This window comes from Sminthopsis crassicaudata, chromosome 3 (assembly GCF_048593235.1).
Source record: "Sminthopsis crassicaudata isolate SCR6 chromosome 3, ASM4859323v1, whole genome shotgun sequence".
Taxonomy (NCBI): domain Eukaryota; kingdom Metazoa; phylum Chordata; class Mammalia; order Dasyuromorphia; family Dasyuridae; genus Sminthopsis; species Sminthopsis crassicaudata.
Window position 1 is genome coordinate 214182946 of NC_133619.1, and position 17220 is coordinate 214200165.

The 17220-nt window shown below is 35.8% G+C and overlaps 1 protein-coding gene across 1 annotated transcript in view; it reads left to right on the forward strand.

Annotated features, from left to right (window-relative positions):
- Positions 1–17220, forward strand: part of CTPS2 (CTP synthase 2) — a gene marked incomplete in the record, with an annotated part of 155377 nt that overhangs the window by 117079 nt on the left and 21078 nt on the right. Inside the window, 1 exon segment of the mRNA XM_074299909.1 lies at positions 946–1042. Within this exon segment, the coding sequence (XP_074156010.1) occupies positions 946–1042 (97 nt within the window).

Consider the following 17220-nt stretch of genomic DNA (forward strand, 5'->3'; position numbering starts at 1 on the left):
ACTCTTGGACTTCTCTGGATTATTTCAAGTCTCAATTAAAATCCTACCTTCTACAGAAAGTCCTACCTGATTCCTCTTCCCCTGGTAGATTATTTTCAATTTATTCTGTTTTTAGCTTATGATACACAGTGGTTTACATATTGTTTCCTCCATTAGATTGTGACCTATGGGCTATCTCTTGCCTTTTTTGTATTCCTAATGCTTAGAACAATACTTGGCACATAGCCTGTACTTAATAAATGTTTCTTTTCTTTTTTTAAATGCATTTACTTAAGAAAAAAAAACAAATAGAAAAAGAAAAAATTGTCATGTGCCTAAATATTACTTTTAAAAACATTTATTATTATTATCTACATGCAATATATCTTTTTTTTTCCTGTCTCAGTCTCTTTTATTGTAATTTGGACAATTTTTTAAATTAAAGCTTTTTATTTTCAAAACATGTATGGATAAGCACCGTGATTCAGTTTTCCATTCTTACTCCTCTATCTTGATGAGTTCATGTGAATTTAGAGCCAGAAGGGACCATAGGGGTCATTTATTCAAGATCCTCTTGTTTTAAAGATGGAAAACAGAGAGTGGTAAAGGTGATTTGTCCAAAGTCACATAGGTAATTGAGAAAACCAGGATTTGAACAGAGGTCAATAAATCCAAGTATTTTTTCTATTATAACATGATGACTTTAAACAGGGTTTCTTTCTTTTTTTTTTTTTTTCCTTCTTTCTTTTTTTCTTTCTTTCTTTCTTTTTTTTTTTTTGGAGGGGGAGGAAGCAGGACAACAGGAGGGAATCTGATTATGCCCATGATTGTGCTATTTAATAATAAGAGTGTAGGGTATGAGATTTCAGGAGTCATTTGATGCAGATAAGTTATTATTTGGCTCCTGATATTATGATCTACTCAAGTCATTGGAGTTTTTTTGTTTTGTTTTGTTTTTCTACGCAGGTTAACCCAGAATTGATCCAGCAATTTGAAGAGAAAGGTTTGAAGTTTGTTGGTCAAGATGTTGAAGGAGAAAGAATGGAGATCATTGAATTGGCAAGTAAGTAGGCTTTATACGTTTTGAAATGTCCAAATTTCTTTCTCTCTCTGTTTCTGTCTGTCTGTCTTCCCCTATCTCGCTCTCTTCCATTTTTTTCCTTCCCTCAATCCCTTTCTCTCCCTCTCCCTTCCTTACCTCTTTGTCTCTCTGTCTGTTTCTCCCCCCTACCCTCAACTTCATAAAACTCTTACTGTGGCTTTATGTTTTTTTTTTTTATCATGTTCTCTAATTTTACACCCTTTAGGGGAAGCTAGGTTGCACAATGGATGAGCACTGGCCTTGCAGTCAGGAGTTCTCAAATGCCCTCAGCTTTTTCTCATATCAAGGAAAAGAACTTCAGCAACACCAATTTTCTTTCTCCCTCTCCCTGTCCTGTCCCTGTCCCTGTCCCTCTTCCTTCTCCTCTTCCTCTGTCTCTCCCTTTCCTTTTGTCTCTTTCTCTCCCTCTTCTCACCCCTCTTTCTCTCTCTCTCCCTCTCTCCCTCCCTCTCTCTTTTTTCTGTGAGAGGACCAAATTGTCTTTCCTTCCTAGTTCTTCAAGATGGAGATGATTCATTGTAGTGTTTCTGATTTCCATTTATTTTTAGTATTGTATCATTTACGTTAATTGTTTTTAGTCTATAATCTTTTGGTTCTGCTTTCTTTACTTTGTATCACTTTATACAGTTTTTTCCATGTTTTCCTGAATTGTTTATATTTCTATTTTCTTTTGATACAAGAATATTCCATTAAATTATATACTAATATTTGTTCAGCTATTCCCTTATTGATGGATCCCTATTTTGCTTTCAGTTTTTATCTACCTAAAAATTCACATGCTAATGTGAATATTTTGTATTCTGCAAAGTATCTATTGTTGTGCTTCTTGAGTTAATGGGATTGCTGCATGAAAGGCTATGAATAGTTTAACGACCTTTCTGCATATTCTGAGTTGGCACCTGCTATGTGTCACATATTGTGACAGGCACTGGGGTATACAGATACAAATAAAGCAATAATCCTTACATTGAAGGAGCTAACATAATATTGGAGAAGTCACCCTATATAGAAAAAAACCTAAATAAATATAAGGTGTTTAAATACAAGGTATTAATGATGAAGAGCACTAGCACTAGGAAGATTGGGCTTTGTATGGAAAGTGATACTGAGCTGGGTCTCGAAGTGAGAGACTCTGTAAGACACAGGTGGGAAGGACATTTCCATGCATGGCAGAAGGCCACTGCCAAGGCACAGAGATGGCAGCAGTAGGATCAAAAGATGAAAAACAGATACTTTAGGTCAGTGTTGTATTTGCTTCTTTAGTTCCAGAAGCCGTTACTACCTTGGTAGCCAGGTTGTACAGTGGTTAGAGTGCTGGACTTGGAGTCAGGAAGACCCGAGTTCAAATGTGGTCTCAGATACTCAGTAGCTGTGTAGTCCTGGGCAAGCTACTTAACCCTGTTTACCTCAGTTTTCTCATCAGTAAAATGAACTGGAGAAGGAAAAAACCCCAAATGGGGTCATGAAGACATGGACATGGCTGAACAACCACAAGATGGTGCTATAGGTAGAGGACCACAGTTCTAATCCTCCCTAATATACTTACTAGCTGTATGCCTTAGGTTCCTCATCTGTAAAAAGGGGATAATATTAGGACTTCCTCCTAAAGTTGTTATGATGAACTTTTGGAAAATGCTTAACAAATCTTAAAGCACTTGTTTACATAAAAATGATAATTGGATTTCAGGAACTGGAAAAGTCACCTAGAAAGAGGGGAGATTTTGGGGAAAAGGCTAGGACAGAGTCTTAGGATACAATTGTGGGTGATAACAAGATTAAAGGTAGATATAGCTGAGATGGAATGGAAAAATATGTCAGAGGTGTGGAGTAGGTTGAAGAAGTGAGAGGTTAAAATGCTTTGTATTTCTATTTCGAAGTTCTTTGGCATTAAAAGGCCAGTGTTGGGGATAAGAAGAGAGATTGTGATTCAGGCCCTTAACTCCTTAAGAAGGGAGGGAAGAACAGTGACATATTGATAAATATTTGACAACTGTCTCTCTGATAAATACTCATAAAGCATATTCAAAACGCACTTTTAAATTTAATCTGCATTATTATTATTTTCCCCATCACTTTTTAAAGTCTAGACAATCAACAAAACAAAAAAATCAAACCCTGATTTGTAGCATTTTTTCTGATATGCACAAGCAGTTAAGTGGATACAGGTATAGTGGATAAAAGTCTGGGAAACCTGAGCTCAAATTCAGCCTCAGACATTTATTAGTCATGTAAGTTTGAGCAAGTCACCTAATCCTGTTTGCTTCAGTTTCCTTACCTCTAAAATGAGTATGGTAGCTTACCTGCTGAGGTTATTGTGAGGATCAAATGAAGTAATATTTATAAAGTCATTAGCATAGTGCCTAACAGATGATGATGATGATGATGATGTAGCTAGGTGGTGCAGTGTATAGAGTACTGGGCCTGATATCAGAGTTCAAAGCTGGTCTGTGTGGTTCTAGACAAGTCACTTAATCCTGTTTGCCTCAGTTTACTTATTTGTAAAATTATCTGTGGAAGTACTATTTTCTTCCCTTCTCCTTTTTCTCTCCTTCTCCTCCTTTTTCGCTCCTCCTCCTCCTTCTCTTCTTCCAATTCCCTCTTCTGTCTTCTCTGCTCCTCCTCTTCCCTCCTCCCTTTCTTTTCTTCCTCCCCTCCTCCTCTTCTTCATCTCCTCTTCCTCTTCCTCCTCTCCTCTTTCTCTCCTCCTCCTCTTCTCCTATTCTTCATTCTCCCCTTCCCCTTTTCTTCCTTCTTCTCCTCCTCTTCTTCCCCTTCTCTTCCTCTTTTTCCTCCTCTTCCTCTCTTCCTTCATCTTCGTCTCCTTATTTTTGTTCTTCTAATTCAGGTTTGCTCTAGCATACCACTGAGTGATAATAATTCTGAGATTGGTAGCTACCAAGATTATGATTGGGTGAAAAATTTGGTTAGAGTGAATTTTAGCTGTTAATCAGGTAGGTGGCTCAATGGATGGAGCACCAGGCCTGGAGTCAGGAAGACTCACCTTCCTGAGTTCACACCTGGCCTTGAACCCTTACTAGCTATGATCCTGGGCAAGACACTTAGCCCCCTCTGCCTCAGTTTCCTCATCTGTAAAGTGGTTAAGAGAAGGAATGACCAACCACTCCAGTATCTCTGCCAAGAAAACCCCACATGGGGACATGAAGAGTTGCAGATGAATGAATAATGGCTAAAAATAAAAACCAAAAACCTCAAAGAAAGAGTAGCATTGATAAGTGATAGTAAGAGGGGGAGAGCCTGAAAATGGAAAAAGAAAATGTTCTCATGTGTATTTTGGGACCAGTGAGTTTGAGAGAAAAGAAAACCAATGTTAAAAAACAAAAAAATAAAAAACCTGGCCAGGGATACAGTATTATCTGGGGGAAACCAGGTCCCTCTGAGTGCCAGAGCATGGAAGGAGTATAAGGTGTGAGATGAAGGGAAATTGTCAGTTATGGAGCCAGGAGCTCCAGAGGGACACAGGAGAAGTAATGAGCATTTTGGAGTGGGATTTGGGATGTATAGGCATGAAAGGCTGGGCAGTAGGAATTGGAGAATAGGATGATTCAGTATCACTGAGACTGGGAGAGTAAGAAGGGATGGGAGTTCAGTATCCACTGGGAAAATAAAGGAGAATTGTGAGTACTTTTGAATAAAAGAGTAGATTCATTTTGAGTCCAAAGTGTTTTAATTGCCCACGAATCTTCCATGTCCTTTTCATGTTTCTTCTTAATCACACAATAATGCAAATGAGAAAATCTTAATTGAATGTGCATACTAAATTCAAAAGGACAATATATCTGAAGAATATGCATCCCTCAGTTATAATTTTTTTTCACTACTTTCATTAGAAATTTTTGTAGTTGGGACAGCTAGATAGTGCAGTGGATAGAGCACTGACCCTGGAGTCAGGAGGATCTGAGTTCCAGTGTGACCTCAGACGCTTAACACTTATTAGCTGTGTGATCCTGGCAAGTCACTTAACCCCAATTGCCTTGCCAAAACAAAACAAAACAAAATTGTTGTAGTTTTTGTTAATTTCCTTAACCTGTGGTTGTAGCTAGAATGTATTCCCTTTAGCACTGCACTCATTTAGGCCTTCAGTATTTGCATTTAATTCATGTTATTACCAGTATGTTTTAAAAAAAAAAATCACAAATGCATCTGGGAAGCAGAAAAGTACAAATTCACTTACTTAATTCTGTAATTTTAAACAATTCTTAGCAGGTGATTATATTCAATTTTAAGGTAAAGAAAAGCCCTGCAGACCACAATTGAAGAATTCACTTATCCATCCAGAAAGATTGACAAAGCACTAATTCTCTCAAAATCCCATTTCTGCTGGGATTTACCTCTCTATTCTAAAATGTACCAGAATCACTTAAAGTCAGACTTGTCCTTTATTTCATCTTGATGTCTGACTTAATACCACCTGAAAGAATGCTTTGGGGGAGGTGGGCCTGCAGTAATTTTTTGGGCTCTGTATTTAGTCTTTTGAAAGAAGCGCCTTGATTGTGGGTCCCGTGATGTTTCAGCAATATGCTTGCCATGACAGATGACATACAGGAGGTGTTTTAAAATGTTGAAATCCTTTACCATAGTAAAAGCAAAGTTATTTATATCTATATGTTTTTTATACCCAGGAATGTTTTCTTGGTAAGCCTTTTTGTGTGTGTGTGTGTATCAAATTAATACAAACATAATTTGACTTCTGAAAAATTCTTTTCTGATAAAACTTAACTGTAAGATCTGAGATGTTGATCTTTTGCATTCTTGATTATTTGGTTTGAAATGAGTAATTTTTTTTTATTATAACTTTTTATCGACAGAACATATGCTTGGGTAATTTTTACAACATTATCGCTTGCACTCACTTCTGTTCCGACTTTTCCCTTTCTTCCCTCTACCTAGATGGCAGGCAGTCTTAGACATGTTAAATATGTTATAGTATATCCTAGATACAATATACGTGTGTAGAACCGAACAGTTATGAGTAATCTTTTTTTAAAAAAATTACCTACCGTCTCTCCCTCCTTGGAATATATTTTATTAAAAGTATTATCCTTGACTCAAAATTTTAGTTTCAAGTGGGGAAAAAAAGATTTTAAACCTTACTTTAATGGATAAAATGATACATATTATACAAACTCTGTGAGTGGTATAAAAGTCTTAAAAATTTAATTAAAATTCTATAAGCACATTGAAAAAAACAAATTACAAACTGATTTTTATGAGCTAATTATATTGCTGTGGTGTTCGGACTCTTATTCTTGTGAGATCATTGAAAAAGTTTTTTAGACTGAAAAGCTATGTAGTTTTACATCTGTGCTGACTGCATAGTACAGCATGAAGAGATATGAACAATACAATAGAAATAGGAGACATTGGCTCATGCCCTTGAGCTTGCAGTCTATTGGAAATAATACTTAATATTGGGAATAATATTAGTAAAAATAGCTAACATTTGTAATAGAACTTTAAGGCTTATAAGGTGCTTTATATACATTATCACTATTGATCCTTACAAAATGGGGAAAGGTTATTAAATAATATAGGCATGATTTGTATAATTTCATTTGTTTCAGTTGTGTCCAACTCATTGTGGACCCATTTAGGGTTTTCTTGGCAAAATATATTAGAGTGGTATTATTATCCCCTTTTAAATTAAAAGATTGGCAAAGAAAGGTTAGGTGATTTGTTTATAGTTACAGTTATTAAATGTCACATATAGGATGTCTCTACTAATTCCAGTTTAGCATTAAAAATTGTTTTGTTTTGTCTTTTTGTACTGGACCTATAATTTCACAAGTGCTTGGAAATTTCTCTACCAGTACAAATCACTTGTGCATTAAAATACAAACATTTGATATTCTTTTCTTTTTAAATTTTGAATTTTCAAATTTTCTCCTTTCCTCCTCCACCTAATGATGTCAGCAATAAACATATTAATTACACATGTGAAATCCTGCAAAATGTATTTCCATACTTGTCATAATTTTTAAATAGAAGAAAAATAAAGCAAGAACATTAGATTTCAATTTTCACCCAGAGTTTTTCAGTTCTCTCTCTGGAGATGGATAGCCTTTTTTCATCATGCGTCCTTTGGAATTGTCTATAGATTATTGTATTGATTGGAGCAGCTGGGTCTTTCATAGTTGATCATCATTCCAGTCTTGCTGTACACAGTGATCCCGTTTCTTCTCACTTCACTTTCCATAAGATCATAGAAATCTTGCATGCTTTTCTGAAACCATTCTCCTTATGTCTTAGAGTACAGTAATTTCCATCATAGTTATGCTACTACTTGTTCAGCTATTCCCTAACTGATGAGGATCCCTTTAATTTCTCTTTGCCCACAAAAACCTTTTTGTATATGTGCGTCCTTTTCCATTTTTTTATGATCTTTTTAAGATACAGAACTTGCAGTAGTATTGCTGAATGAAAGGAGATGTATAGTATTGTAAGGTTTTATAGCCTTTTGCACCTAATTGCAAATTGTTCTCCAGAATGGTTGGACCAATACATTACTAACAATTCATTAGTGCATCTATTTTTTCCCTTATTCTCTCTAGCATTAGTCATTTCTGATACTGTGAAGTAGTACCTCAGAGTTGCTTTAATTTATCTTTCTCTATAGTGATTTAGAGCATTTTTTAATATGATGATAGATAACTTTGATTTCTCATTCTGAAAACTGCTTGTTCATATCCTTTGACCAGTTGTGAAATGGAAAATGACTCTTATTTTCATTAATTTGACTTGGTTCTATTTTCAGTATATATATCTGAGAGACTAAGGCTTTATCAGAAGAACTTGCTGTTAATTTTTTTTTGATATTTCTTTATGTTCTATGATAGCCTGTAGTTTTCCAGAATCTTTTAAAATTAGATCTATTTTTGTTTTTGCTTTGTCTGAGATCATGATTATCTCAGCCTTTTTTTTTTTTTTTAAAGTTCATGAAGTATATTAGATTCTGGACTGGCTCTTTATTTGAACTCTATAACTTCTTTCTGTTTCTATGAGTGTCTTTCTGTTTCAAGTATATTTCTTGTAAATAATATGTTGTTGGATTCTGATTTCTAATTTGTTCTGCTATTTTCTTCCATTTTATAGGTGAACTCATCAGTTATGATTAACTGTGTTTTTCCTCCATCCCAATTTCTTCTTTTTCTCCTCTTTCTTTTTTTTATTCTGTCCCTCCTCAAAAGTATATTTTGTTTCTAACCACTGCCTCCCTTAATTTACCTTCCCCTTTATCATCCCTTACCTTTTTTCTATTCTGTTTTTCTCCTATTTTCCTATTGGATATCTATATACAACTGAGTGAGTGTGTGCATATATTCTTCTTTTTAAACCAGTTTTGATGACAATGAGATTAAAGCATTGATTGCCACCATTCCCCCATTCCTCTCCATTTTAAAAACTCTTCATGCTTTTATGTGAGAAAAATTTTCTCATTTACCTCTGCCTCCCTCTTTCTCCCAATGCTTTCTTCTTTTTCACTCCATTTTCTGGCAGTGATTACAGTGTAATTGACTTACACATATGGCCTCTATCTATATAAATGCCTTTTAACTGCTCTAATAATCTTCCCATATAGGAATGTAAACAGTTTTAACTTTTGTTTTTTGTTTACTTTTTTATGCTTCTCTTGAATCTTGTTTGTGAATGTCAGTTTTTCTATTCAGCTCTGGTCTTTTCATCAGGTGTGCTTAAAAGTCCTCTTATTTCATTAAATACCCATTTCTCCCCTCCTGAAAGATTATACTCAGTTTTGCTGGATACTTGATTCTTATTTGTAATCCTATCTTCTTTGCATTCTGGAATGTCATATTCCAAGTGCTCAGGTTCTTTCATCTGAAAGCTGCTAAATCTTAAGTGATTTCATCATGGCTCCATGATAATTGAATTGTTTCTTTATAGCTGCCTGAAATATTTTTTCTTTGAGCTGGGAGCTCTGGAATTTGGTTACAGTATTCCTGGAAATTTTCATTTGGTAGTCTCTTTCAGAAGGTGTTCATTAGAATCTTTCAATTTCTATTTTATCCTCTGGATTTAAATTTTTGGGATAGTTTTCCTTGATAATTTCTTGAAAGGTAATGTGTAGGCTCATTTTGATCATGGCTATCAGGTCGTTCAATAATTCTTAAATTATCTCTACTCGATATATTTTATAGATAATTTTTCCTGAAGAGATATTTCACATTTTCTTCTATGTATTCATTCTTTTGATTTTGTTTTATTATTTCTTGAAGTCTCATGGAGTTAATGGCTTTCACTTACCCAATTCTAATTTTTAAGAGAGTACTCTCTTCCGTTTTTGCACTTTTTCCATTTGGCCAATTCTGCTTTTTAAAGAGTTTTTTCCCTTTGGTAAATTTTTGTACCTCCTTTTCCATTTGACTTATTTTGCTTTTTAATGAGTTCTTTTTTTTCAGTATTTGTGTGTATGTATGTGTGCTTCTTTTATGTAGTTGTTAATTTTTTAAAATATAATTTTCTTGCATCGCTCTCATTTCTTTTCTCATTTTTTGCTTTCCCATTCTTAGCTTTTTCTTTACTTCTTCCAGAAATTCTTCTTGGTCTTGGGTATAGTTAGCATTTTTCTTTAAGGCTTTGTTTGTTAGCTGTTTTCACATTGTTATCATGATGTCAGTTTTTGTCTCACCCTTACTACTGTAATAGCTTTTTTTGTGATCCCTCCTTTTTCTGTTTTCTCATTTTTCTAACCTATTTCTGGACTTTGAGCTTTATGTTAACGTGGGGCAGCACCATCTCAAGCTTCAGCCTTTTGGTTTATGTGCTATTTTCAGAGGTAGTAGGGGGTCTGCCAGTTTTGGGTGCTTTCAAGGTGGTGTAATTCTAGAGAGATGTACTCACTGCTTTCCTAGTCTGGGCCCTAGTCTTTACTAGGGAAGGGTCCCTGATCTTCTTCAGTTTCACATGCTAGTGTTCCTCTGATTTGGTACTGTGACCAGGGTTCTTGCTCCCTTGTGATTAACCACTGTTCTTTGCCCTGGAACTGTGACACAGAACTACTTATAATAGGCAGTGGAGTTGCCAGTAGGACTCCAGTGCCTACAAAGGGCCCCCTGTAGTCTCTTTCTGATCAGTCATTCGACCCTTTTCCAGTCTCTGGGCTGAGAGCACTCTCAGCTGCTGCATCCAGAGTTAATGCCATGTTGACATATTTGGGTTCCAGACAGATCTCTACCGGATTTCCACTCTAGTGGAAGTGTTATAGGCTTCACTTGTCTACCTCTTAAGTTTTTTGGACTGAAAAAATAATTTTATCCTGACTTTGCTTTGAAGAGTTGTTTCAAAATTATTTTTTTGTATTAAATATACATAAGTACATATTATGTATTAAAATTATTTGGAGAAGAGAGAGAGTTCAGTTGAGTGGCTGTCCCTAATACATCATCTTGGCTATGCCTGAAACATGTTTTGTAGCACTGAGAGGTTAAGCAGCTTTTTTTTTTTTTTTTTTTTTAAATTAAAGCTTTTTATTTACAAAACATATGCATGGGTAATTTTTTTCAACATTGACCCTTGCAAAACCTTTTGTTCCAAATTTTGCCTTCCTTTCCCCCACCCCCTCTCCTATCTGGCAGATAGTCCAATACATGTTAAATATGTTAAAATATCTAATATATATATATATATATATATACATATTTATACAGTTATCTTGCTGCACAAGAAAAATCAGATCAAGAAGTAAGAAAAAGAAAATAAAATGCAAGCAAATAATAGAGAGTGAGAATGCTATGTTGTGTTCCACACTCTTTTCCCACAGTTCTCTCTCTGGGTGTAAATGGCAGGTTAAGCAGCTTTTTGAAAGTCACAGAGCTCTTAAGCATCTAAGAGAGGATTTGAACTCAGGTGTTCCCAACTTCAGGACTAGTACTCTATTCACTAGCTGCCCTCCCTCCCCCCCAGTATTGTTTTTTGTGCTGCTGCTTCTGACCCCATATGAACAATAACAAGAAGGCCAGTTCAATTCCCTATATAGTACATTACAATGATGTAGTAAAAACAGGAACTATAAAGCAATTCTTCCATAAATCTGGGCTGTCCTTTTCCACAAATACAATGCTTGTGGGAAGACTGGCTGAATCGTACAAAGGTACACATGTGCGGCTTCATCAACTCATCACTCCATATACTGCATGTACTGGAAACTTTTTCTTTCTTCACTGAATCCTCTGCTGCCAAATTGGAGTTGTTTTGTATTGGATGTGACACACTTACTGAATGAACTCCAGGGAGGGAAAACTTCCAGGGAATGAAACTTAGCATGTCAGTGTTTGGGAAGAAAATTTAGAAAGTTTAAGCTGTTCCCTTCAGAATAAAATACTTAATGCTCTGATGTTCAAAGCCCTTCATAACAAGCCCTCTCCTACCTTTCCAGGTTTCTTACATCTTATTTTTCAGCACTTATTGTTTGATTCAGTAACACTGGCCTCCTGGCTGTTCCAAGAACAAGGCACTCCATCTCTCAGCTTTGGGCATTTCCTCTGGCTATTCTTCATGCTTAGAATACTTTTCTTCTTCATTTTTGCCTGCTGGCTTCTCTGGCTTCCTCAAAGTCCCAACTAAAATCCTATCTTCTCTCACAAGTCTTTTTCCTCCTGTTGATTATTTCCAATTCATCCCATGTCTAGCTTCTTTGTACATAGCTGTTTGCATGTGAACCTTCCAAGAATAGGAACTATCTTTTGCTTTTCTTTGTGTTGCTAGCACTTACCATAGTTCCTGGCATATAGTATTGATTTAATACATATTTATTGGCTGGCTAATTGAATGATACTACTTTAGTGAGTATTTTGAATGAAGCTGTGAGATTTCTATACTTAGAGGCATCTAGGTGGCACAGTGATTAGAATATTATGTCTGTAGTCAGGAAGAAACAATTTAAAATATGGTCTTAGATACTTACTAGTTAGTTGATCCTGAGCAAGTCACTTAATTTCTATCTACCTCAGTTTTCTCTTCTGTAAAATAGAGATGATATTAGCACCTACTTCCCAGGGTTGTTGATCAAATCAAATGTGTACAATCAGATTTATAAAGGCACACAGTGGGTACTTAATAAATGCTTATTTCCCTCCCCCTCCTTCTTTGTATCGATTCTGCTTTTCCATCTGCTAATCAGACAGATGCTGCTGTCCTGTAGTGGTAGAAACTTGGTTGTTTAAAATTTTTCTAGAGCACCTAGGTGGTACAGCACCAACCCTAGAATCAGGAGGACCCAAGTTCAAATGTGACCTCAGACTCTTGACACTTAACCAGCTATGTGATGCTGGGCAAGTCACTTAATTTTGATTACCTCCCACCCCCCAAAAAAATTCCCTAAACACTCATTCTCATTCCAACTAGTCTTTTCAGTTTTTGTGATTACACTGTCAACACATTATATATCAAAATGCTTCAGTGAAAGCTAACACCTCTCCATGTTGCACAGATTCTTTCTTTTACCTTTATCTATTATTTGCCATTGTCTGCCAGGTTCTTAACCTGATTTTAATGCACTTTAAAATACACACACACACACACATACACTGACAGTGATTACAAAATAATTGGCTTCTTTTTGTAATCTTTGGATAATATTTCTATTTATGTGTTTTAAAATGTTAACATGAAAAAGAGTTTATTGGCAGACTGCCAAAGGGATTCATGACACAAAAAAATTAAGAAACTTTCCTAAACCAAGAGAATATTGTATACAATAACAGCAGTGTTTTAATGAGGATCAACTGTGAAAGACTTAGCTACTGTGATCAAGAGCCAAGATCCAAGACAATTCCAAAGGACTCATGTTAAAAAATACTTTCCATCTCAGAGAGCGAACCAATGAACTCTGAATGAGATTGAAGCATTTTTCCCACTTAATTTTTTTCCCTTCCTATTATGGGCCAGAACTCTGAACTTGAAACAAAGGATTTTTACAAGGTGCTAAGTCAATGGAATTGATAGAGAAAATGGTTATCTAGTTTAGCATTGTTCAGTCTGATTGATTTAATCCTATAACAAATAATCATTTCCTAGTAATGTAATGATTTGTTTATACTCAGTGTAGAGCACATAAGCTAGGAGCCTTAGCTAGGATTCAATTTGAAGAGATTCAGAGGGCAGAGAAGACAGGCGGGAGCTCAAGCTCTTGGAACCAAGGAGAGAGAGTCCTCCAAGAAAGCTAACCTGGCCCCAGGAAAGGAGGCAAGACTTTGAAAGAGATAATAAAGCATTCGGACTTTAACCGCTGGCTACTCATGTGGTGATTACTGAGAACATAGGTGACTTTTCAAGGAGGTGAGAACCCTAAAAAGGAGGTGATCATGCCCTCCCTGATGTCTCAGGTAGGGAAATGAAAAAAACCAAAGAGAAATGGGAAATCAAATCATAGTAGTGGGTTTCTAAAGAGCCTCACTTGAAACAGGTATACATAAATCCATCAACATGGGAGGTATTACACATAATTACATAAGCACATAGTAACACAGGCCAGTAGTGACAAATAATATGAATTAACATGAGGAATTATACATGTCCATAAGTCCTAGAAATAGTTCAAAGGAATCTATTGTCCATTACTTCATGTGCCAGAAATCCAATGATTCCTGCAAGTTTTGAAGTCTTGTGTCAGTCTTATCATCTCTCAGAGAATCCAATGATTCCTCCTGGTTTTGAAGTTCTGCAACAGTCTCATTATCAGCCATGCTCTTTCAGTGTCAGATATTTCTTAGGTCTTCTTCTTTGTTTCGAGGTTTTTCCTCTTTTTTCTGTCTCTGATGGACAAAGCAAATACAGCTCGTTGGCACTCATCTGATTCCTTCTCCATTTGTAGAAATACAAGCAAACCTTCTCTCCCAGGCAGTTAACCTACCTAGTCCCTTCTATTTACCACTTTCTAAATCTCTCTTCATCACCTGGTAATTACATTGGAGCTGCTTGCACTGGACACTGCCCATCTGTTGGGTTAAAAAGCCTGTATTCTCCCCAATTGTAATCCCTTTTTTCCATATGATTGCTTCTCTGCTGATTGGTCATACCAGAGTCCTGAACTTCTAAAGATTCTTTGGGTGTAAACTCAGCTGCCATCATGCCCCACCTGTTTTTTGTTTGATGTCTTGGAACTGGGCCCTGCCTCTCATTTCCCTGGGTCAATCTACATTCTGAGGCCCAGTGGAAGCCTTTGTGGCATTTTGGACATAGGGTTTTTAGGTCTTCTCTCACCCTGTCTTCTCACTCTATTGCCATATCTACATTGGGCATTCAGATGTCCAACTTTTCCACACTGAAAGCATTGATGAGTTTCTCTAGAAGTCCCTTGCCAAGAGGGACCCTGTCTTCCCATGTTCATCATAGTCTGGGTATAAAAGGTATTTGTGCCCACTGTGGCACAGCATCTCATGATCTCCTCTAAAGGATCATCTTTGTGTAGTCCCCATATAATTCTTCTACAAACCTCATTAGCATTTTCCTTAGCCAGTTGTCTTATCATAATTCTTGTAGCTGCATTTTCTCCAGTGGTTCTTGTGATAGATGTTTGCAAACGTCCCACAAAATCTGCAAAGTGTTATTGGGACTTTGCTCTATTTTCATGAAGGCTTCACCTCCATCTTTTTCTGGGAGGGAGTTTCATGCTTTGATTGCAGCAGCAGCAGCAATTTTCTCACATGCTACTATAGGGTAATTAATCTGTGCTAAATTGTCTGCATACTGACCTTTATCTTCCTTCCTCTCTCTCTCTCCCTCTTTCCTCTCTCCTTCCTTTCCTCATTTCCTCCCTTCCTTCCTGCCTTTCTGCTTTCCTGCCTTTTTTCTTTTTCTTCCTTTTTTTCCAAACATGTGTTTTACATGACTCCATATGTATAATGGGCATTATACTGCTTGCCTGCTCAAGGGTGGGGGAAAGGACTGAGAAGAGGAAGAGAATTTAGAACTCTTCAAAAAAAGAATTTAACTAATTGTTAAAAATTAACAAGCACTAAAGAAAATGAATCTTTTAAAAAAAAGAACTCCATCATAGAACATTTAGTTTTTTCTATAGCTTTAGATCAATTTTATTTGATAATTTCATCTATGATAAGCCTTTCAAGGGTTGTTTTGAGGATCAGTTGAGATAATTTTATAATATCAATTATCAAAAGATAATACATGAAAAAATGCTTTGTAAATCTTTTAAGAAATACACTAATTATTTTTGGTTTATCCAGACCTGGGATTTTATTTATGTAGGGAGTTCATTGGTAAAGAACGGTCCTCTTACAATGCAAATTAGCAACTGACTTGCAGCTTATAGTCTTGAAGAAGTTAAATAACTTGCTAAGGGTCATGTAGCCAGTATTTATTAGGGATAGGAGCAGAATCTAGATCTTTCTAGTGTTTAGAAACTCTAAAGCTGGCGCTGTTTCTCCTTCATCACATGGCTTATTTTGAACTTTACTTTTAGGATAAATGTCATAATCATTTGTCAATCAACCAAAAACATTTTATTAAGTTTCTACTATGTCTTGCACCCTTATCTCCCAGTAGACAAATAAATACAATCTGGATCAATATATTGGCCTTATCTGAAAACTTATTTATTCTGTCCCTGTAGTCTTCCACTTCTTTGCCTTTTTTCCCTTTTCTATACTTTTACTCGCTTATCAGCCCTGATGGGTTTCGTTATGATCTCTTTTCATATGATTCATATACATGTACATATTGCGTGAACACACATATTTTCATATAATCCCATATACAATGCAGACAGGAATAAAATGGGCAAACACATACATATGTACACATGCCTATATAGATGTAGTTGTAGATGTATATGTGCCTGTATATGCAAGTTTTTTTTTTTTTTTATCACAAACTATCTGTTGGGTACTCAGATGGGATATCCTATGGGCATATCAGAGTCATCATATCCAAAATAGAATCCTTCTCTAGTGAGGGGTAGGAAGGGAGAAAGACAATTCAAAACTTAAAATGTAACAGAAAACAAGTTAAAAATTAAGATTTTTTTTTTTTAAGGGAGAAGCAAGGTGATGGAAGAGAGATAGTGTTTTACCTTAATTCTTTTATAGCAAGGCATTCATTTTCTCTACTTGGAAGACAGGTTTGTTTCTAGAAAAAAATTTCTATTAAAGACAAAAAAACCCACAGCTGTATTAAAACCCTATAATAATGATTATTGACCTTTATTATTGTGAAAGTTTCAAAATGTTCTAAATACATGTTTTCGTCTGAGTTTTTCAATAATTTTGAAGTATGTACTCCAAATATCACCCCCATTTTACAAATGAGGAAACTGAAGTTAAGAAGTGAAATGATTTGACTACATTTATCCATTTAGTAATTGTCGGAAATAGAATTTAAAAACAGGTCTTCCTGACTCTAATGCAATAATTTGTCTACTGTGCTATATCTATCATACCTTGCCCAAATAATCAGTTATAAAAACTGAGATAGTATTAAGACTGAAATAGAGATTAAAAAAAAAAAAACTCTCAGAATAAATATTTGCTAATCATACATAAATAAGAGAGTGATTGGAGAGAACTCTACTGGTATTCCTGAAAAAACTCTCTATTACATTGGGAAATTTCTTTGTGGAAAATATACAGAATATTGTGAATTAGAGTTACACTGGATGATAAGAAATGGATGGATTGTGTTCCTCATGACAGAGTACTCGCTCCAAATGAGAAAACTGAAGAATCCTCGCTTAGATTGTAAAATCTGAAGGTTATGGAGTTGGAGTACTGTATAGGAGTTGAGTCCAACCTCATTTCGATGATCCTAAGACACTTGAAAATAAGCTCTCACCTTACTATATTCTTGGTTCAGGCAGAATTTAGTTAAGTCCATTAAGTTCAGTGCCATATTGGATAAACTCAAATCTTATCTCAAAGTTAGGAATTGGTCAAGAAATTTAATTTTACTAAATACCTTAAAGGGTTCCTTAGTATTAGGAGTGATCTGGCCATGGTCAAACCATAAGTCAAACCATAAAGTTCTGAAAAATGAAGAAGCAGAGTCCCACTGCCTTTCTCTCTCTCTCTCTCTCTCTCTCTCTCTCTCTCTCTCTCTCTCTTCTCTTCTCTCTTTCTCTCTTCTTTCTCTCTCTCTCTCTCTCTCTCTCT